The sequence below is a fragment of the Rutilus rutilus genome (assembly GCF_951802725.1).
Source record: "Rutilus rutilus genome assembly, chromosome: 22".
NCBI lineage: Eukaryota > Metazoa > Chordata > Actinopteri > Cypriniformes > Leuciscidae > Rutilus > Rutilus rutilus.
In genome coordinates this window covers 1,908,905-1,915,567 of record NC_140227.1, presented here as the reverse complement: position 1 = coordinate 1,915,567, position 6,663 = coordinate 1,908,905, and the positions used below count along the sequence as shown (strand labels likewise).

At 36.9% G+C, this 6,663-nt stretch overlaps 1 protein-coding gene across 1 annotated transcript in view; it reads right to left on the bottom strand.

Annotated features, from left to right (window-relative positions):
• Positions 1-254: 254 nt before the first annotated feature.
• Positions 255-6,663, bottom strand: part of cdk4 (cyclin dependent kinase 4) — a 28,793-nt gene continuing 22,384 nt past the window's right edge. The window contains exons 6-8 of the mRNA XM_084394814.1: positions 3,202-3,252; positions 2,986-3,121; positions 255-787 (exon numbers count right to left, since the gene is read on the bottom strand). Coding sequence (XP_084250940.1) covers positions 713-787; positions 2,986-3,121; positions 3,202-3,252 — 262 coding nt within the window. The 3' untranslated portion in view covers positions 255-712. The remainder of the gene's footprint in view (positions 788-2,985; positions 3,122-3,201; positions 3,253-6,663) is intronic.

The window sequence follows — 6,663 nt, the reverse complement described above, 5'->3', positions numbered from 1 at the left end:
TAGTATTTGTAACACTTCTTTTTTGTTAATTAAAATTATTTTATTTTTTTCGTTGCGTTTATGCCGTGATGTTTACCGTAACTTCGAGACGACAACACTTGATGATGACAAACCCAGCTGTTTACAAGTTGAAATCTCATAATTATGGTAATTTCAACATGGCGTGAACAAAGTTAATTTAATTTGAAAGCTCTGTCATCACTAGATCTGATTTTAGAGCATGAAGAATAATTAATATAAAAAAAACACACATATTTATAAATGAAAGCATTTTATTTCAGTTGGAAGGGAATGAATAGAAATCGGTGTGGACAGCTTCTGGGCGTTTGGTTTGGCGTGAGACACGATCCCGACCCCGATCACTGATGTTAGCAGTTCCTGGGTTACAGATCAGTGAGTTTTAGGGGCCGGTTCATTCGTTTCTCAGAGGAATCAGACGCTGGATGAGGGATAAGAGTGGAAAGCACCATTACACCTGCTAATGATAATGTTTCACACTGAGAAGGAAGAGAAATATGACACTCGTTCATCACAGGCCAACAAATGCTCAAATCTTCCTCATCATCATCACGTACGAGACGCCACAGGCACTGAAGCCGCTCACTACAGTCACACACACACACACACACACGGCTACGGTTGAATATTCAGTTTGTGGTAGAGAAGCACTCTTGCTGGTCCCAGGCTGCAGTGCATTATGGGAATGAAGCACTCATTCTGTGAAGAACGGATGGTCCAAAGCGTTCAGCGCAGAGATTCGCTTCAGCGGGTCGAACGTCAGCATTTCCTGAGGAGGTCAAAGGTCACAAGATGATCTGAGCTGTTAAGAACACTCAAACGTTCAGATCAGAGCCGCTTCAGCTTCACTCGTGATCAGTCAGTTATCATCAGGGTTATTATCCTCAAACACAACTATTAGAAACATTTCTGTTCATTCAAATAAAGCTGATATAAAACAAAGTAGTAACTATTAGTGGAGAAATTAAATGAAAATTAGAAATGTTGCCTTATAAACTGAAATAGGTTCACCGTCCCACAAGTTGCCCATATATTTTTAGAACAATAATATCTTAGTAAAAACCTAAAGTAATATTGACAAACTATATATCATTTGAAAGCTTACAATCTAGTTTTCATATTTGGTGGCTGTTTTTTAAAATAAATTACAGAGGGGCAGTAATTTATCAATTTGCAACAAGAATATTTCATATTCATTAGGTGCGTTTAGGCCTTTATTTTGAAATAGAAATAAACATGAAAAATCATGAAAGATTGGTAGAAACCTCAGTTTGTTTTCATGCCAGGAGTTCAAAAGATAACACCGATTCAATTTTATGAGAAAAAAAGGTCTGAAAATGTTTTGAATATAAAGAAAAATATTATGGATTCTCGATTTGTGACGCGGCAGCGAGCTATAACGCGCATGTGTGCTCTTTTTATGTTTATTAGAGGTTCAAATCAAATACTGCCAAAACACCCATACTATTTCTGAATAGGATGTATACTTCATAAATTGTATGAAATTATGGAAATACATGGTTCAGATGACTCAAAACATAATATGAAAATGGAGGCGCCCTTATATGGTCAGTAAGGAAGCTGGCTGTCCATCTAGTGAAAAAGTTTGGTACTGCGCCCAAATAAAATCTTACTGAAAGCTCATTTTTTGAGATATCAACCTAAAATTTGGAACACAACTTGTTTAGATTTTTGGCTTTAATTTTCTAGCAGTTTTAGAGTAAAATATATTTTGTAATATATATATCTTATATAAAATATGAATAATTATACTTTTACATTGTACATTTTCATAAACTCAAACTTTCACTTTCATTATTTATTTCACGTCTACAATAATCTGGCAAATGTCTTCTTAAAAACAAGACCAACCATATGTCTATATTCCAAAGCATTCTTGAATTACAACCATTTAAGTTTGTATAGTGATTTTTTTGTCTAGTTAAAGGGTTAAGTTGAAGCACTCAAATTATTAACTGGAAATAAATCAAACTAAAATTGAAATAAAAAAAAGCATAACTATAGACATATTTATTACAGTTTTATGTATTTTAGTACTTCCAGTTAATCTCAATGAAAATGATAAATGATGTCTTGCAACCAGCTGGAATAAAATAAGTGCATTTTTAAATATAGATTTTTTTTATTTCAGCATGAAGTTTTTTTTTTAATGTGTGTGTGTGTGTGTGTGTGTGTACAGTTTGGACACATTTTAATATTTTTTATGTTTTTGAAAGAAGTCTCTTATGCTCATCAAGCCTGCATTTTTCTTATAAAAAAAAAAAAAAAACTAATATTGTGAAATATTTTTAAAATAATGGTTTTCTGTTTTAATATACTTTAAAATATAATTTATTCCTGTGATCAAATCCATTACTCCAGTCTTCAGTGTCACATGATCCTTCAGAAATCACTCTAATATGATGATTTGATGCCTCGTTTTATCAATGTTGGAAACATTTGTGCTGCTTAATATTTTTTTATGCTTAATATTAAAAGTCTTTACTATCACTTTTTTATCAATTTAACACATCCTTGCTGAATAAAAGTATTAATTTCTTTCAATAAAAAAAGAAAGAAAAAAAGACTGACCCCAAACTTGAACGGTAGTGTTTAATGTTACAAAGGATTTCTATTTTAAATAAATGCTGTTCTTTTTTTACTTTTTATTCATCAAATAATCATGAAAAAAGTATCACAGGTTATAAAAAAATATTAAGCAGCACATTAGATTTTAATTTTATTTTATTATAATAATATTTCAAAATATTACAGTTTCTTTTTTATCAAATAAAGGCAGGCTTGATGAGCGTAAGAGACTTAAATCTTAATTGTGTCTTTTGACCGGTACTGTATATATGATCATTTCTTCACCTCTTAAAAAAAAAAAAAGCTAATTTACTTCGTTTTCTGTTTTTACTATGGTAAAACTAGCTGTATGTGAAGTGACATTGACTGTAAACGTACCAATAAGAGCTCCGCCCCCTTCTCGCTGATCTCGGGAACACAGTCTGTGATTGGCTGAGGGTTTTGAGGGCTGAAGTTCTGACGGGACAGAGTGACATCATTCGGCCACTCCTCTTCAGACGGCAGGCCGATCACCCTGTCAATCAACACGACTCGTTATTAATCACGTGTTGTGTGTTCAGCGTCTCTCTAACACAAGTGTGTGTCATTACTCACGCAAAAATCTTCCCCAGCTGATCCACCTCTGAATCTCCACAGAAGAGCGGTCTGAAAGATCACAGAAATCACGACTAATGAACGAACTCATCGACAGACAGGGTTAGACAAAACGAGCACTAGAAAGGTCAACATTAGAGGTCATTAAGCAATGCTGAATAAACACATTCATAAAGTAGTTGTGACGACACAGGGTTTTTAAAATAAGACGTTTTATAACTTGCACAGATCATGTTAACTGCGTATGTGTTTAAGTGAATGAAACAGGCTGCGGTTCACATTCGATGAGGAACCAGGGAAAGTGCAAGTTTAAAAATACTCAACAAGGCATGATATATTCAATAAAGAAATATGCATTTGCTACCAATACAGTTGTGGTCAGAATGAATGGCACCCCTGGTAAATATGATCAAAAATGGCTGTAAAAAATAAATCTGCATTGTTTATGCATTGATCTTTCATTCAAAAAATGTGCAAAAATCTAACCTTTCATTGAAGTAAAAGAACTGAAAGTGGGGAGGAAATCACGAGTAAAATATCTCTTAAGTATATTCCCATTAATATTTACCTTTATTTAGCACACCAGGGTGACTAGGAACATGAAACTGTTTAGCTATGACTTCTTGTTTCACAGGAGTTTAAATATGAGGAAACACAAAGGCAAAATTCCCTTAATCATCCATCACAATGAGTAAAACCAAAGTTCTGATGTGCATCAAAAGATTGTTGAGCATCACAAAATAGAAAGTGGCTGTAAGAAAATAGCTAAAGAATTGAAAATCCCCATTTTGACCATCAGGGCAATAATTAAAGGGTAACTAAATCCTAAACCAACTTTTTTTAGTTAATGATCTGTAAGAATGGGGTTTTATTAGTGCTGTTCATTGATTCGATTAACTTTTTTGACATTTGGGTATAAAGTGTTTTAATTCTACAATATATGGTGTAAAATCGTCTGAGTGCTGCCCTCTTCAGGTTGAACGGTGTTTGCCTATTGGATGTTTGCAGTACTGCGAGACGTAAGCAGGTTCCAGCTCACCACGCCTCTGGTACGAGCTACCACGCATTGCATCAGTTAGGGTAGCTTCAAGTGAGCGTAGATTTATCTGTATTTAGTACAGTGGTCAGGATGGGACGTAGGTGTAGTGTTACTGGTTGCAACAGCACTGCTGGACTGCATAGCTTTCAGACTTGGAAATTAGGCGCCAGTGGTTGCATGCACTCGGCCTGGAAGGCCGTGAGTTTCCGCCTAGAGCTCAAGTGTGCAACCTGCATTTACCGCGGGATTGCTTCTCCAACGCAATAGAGGTGGAGATGGGCTTCTCCTCCACACAGCTCGCGCTGAAAAGCGACGCAGTGCCAAACGCTGCTCCTCCTGCTTGGACTCCACCACCGCAGCGGCGTCTTGATGTGAGTGATCAGAAATATTTTAAAAGTTAATGTTGACCAAACATTTAGTATTTTTCACCCACATTCTTTTCAAGTCATTGAGTTCTAAATGAATGGGACTGTTTTGGACCCCATTAACTTTCATTGTATTTTCAAAAAGCTTAAACAATCTTCAAAGTATCTCTTTTAAAACCATCAACATGTTAATATAGTTAGCTATTAATAGAACATAGTCATTTGTAAATAACTATATTGTCCCCTTTTTATATGTTAATTTTTGTTATTGTTATCTGCCCAATAAGCCGATCAATCCATAAGCCGATAAATAATGGATTATTTCCTTCAGCTGAGACACTTCAGATGCGAGCCGTGATGGTTTGAAAATGACCCCAAACACCTTAAGTGTTATCCTTTTTTAACAGCGATTAAGGGTTAATCACAATTTATGGTTAGGCTAAAGTTAATCCTCTGGGGTCGACAAACGCGCCAGCCACTGATCTATATAATGACTGGATAGCTCATGACGTTCTAAACTGCCACTAGGCAGTGAAGCCACCGGAAGTGTTCGAGCGGCCATCTTACGATTCCCTACCAGCAGAGGGATCCAACGCCCGTTATACAGAGATTGGTAGCTCCGACGGCACTTTTAAGATGACCCGATGTGCAGCATACAAGTGTAAGACGACGTTCACAAAGGGATGTATAACAAGTGCCCACAGGTTGTAATTCAAGCCCTATAAGTAGTAATTTATATGCAATATTGTCGCTATGCCCGTGTTGTTTTCTCCGAGGCAAGAGCTGCTGCATCTTCAAAAATCAACGATAAAACAGTCAACAGTAGCCTATAAGAAACCTCAGAGCAGCAATAATCACAATTAAGTGTCCAATAGCGACACCATTTGACAGCTTCAAAAGAGCTTCGTGCAGAGTCCGTTTACCGTTACATTAACCCATACAATTTGTATTAAGCAATTCCTGAACATGTAACTTGCTAATCAAACACTTTATATGAACAAACTACTAATCTATAAAACACAATCGGTCTTCCGACCTTTTAATATTGTGTGAATTGATGTTGATATGCGCGAGGGAGAGAGAGCAATACAGCGCTTGTGTTGTTTGAAGGCTCTGAGAGTGCGCGCGCGCGGCCGGGGCTCTTTCTGCTTGTATGCGCTCTGTCCACTGATCTAAATAATTCGTTGTTACGACGACTTGTTCCCTCGTTTTAATAAATCGTGGACACGTTTAACTAATTCCCTCCCTCATTTTGATTTAACGAATTACAACGTGGCCACAATATAATAAAACGAGGGAACAAATTAGTATTGTGCTGAGGTGGGCTATTATTAATTCGGACGTGGCTACGAAACAATATTCACATCATGAATATTCACCAATTCAAAAAAATATAGGTCTTTAGCATTCACTATTTAATTAATAGTATCAAACTGTTTTTCTTACCTGTGAAGATAGCTTTTCAGTGAAGGCCGACTAGTGTTCTCGTACAGCTTTTAATTCCTTTTGCAAAGAAATTGCCGTTTTTTAATAAGCTGGAAAAATATTCGACTTTAAACAAATACCCATTTAAATGCTAAGGGTGTTTGCGTTGTAAAAATGTGCAGGGAGACTTTAGATTTTAAAACGGTGTCTCGTTAGGCAATGTTTTTTCAGTCAAATCATAAAATTTCCTATTGATTCAATAGAACGCATGAGCTCACTAGGGAATACCAATATGGCGGCGCGGTGGCTTCACTGTTCATGACGTCATGAGCTATCCAGTCATTCTATATAGATCAGTGGCGCCAGCGCATTTTGCTGGATTTTTTCACATAGCTGCAAAATATGAATATGCCTACAGAGAGCGCGCGCTACTGACATCAACTCGATAAAACTCATCAGATGAATGTACTTTACGTCGTCTTGCGACCCTGTGAGTCACTCTCCATTTTAGAGTCTGACAGCAGCTGTCAATCAATCCGTCACTGCGGGTCTCAGGTGCACGCCCCCCCCCCGCTCAGCCCCGCCCTCGGCTCCTCCCCTCTATCTCCGCTGGGCTCTGCCCACTTTTCCAGC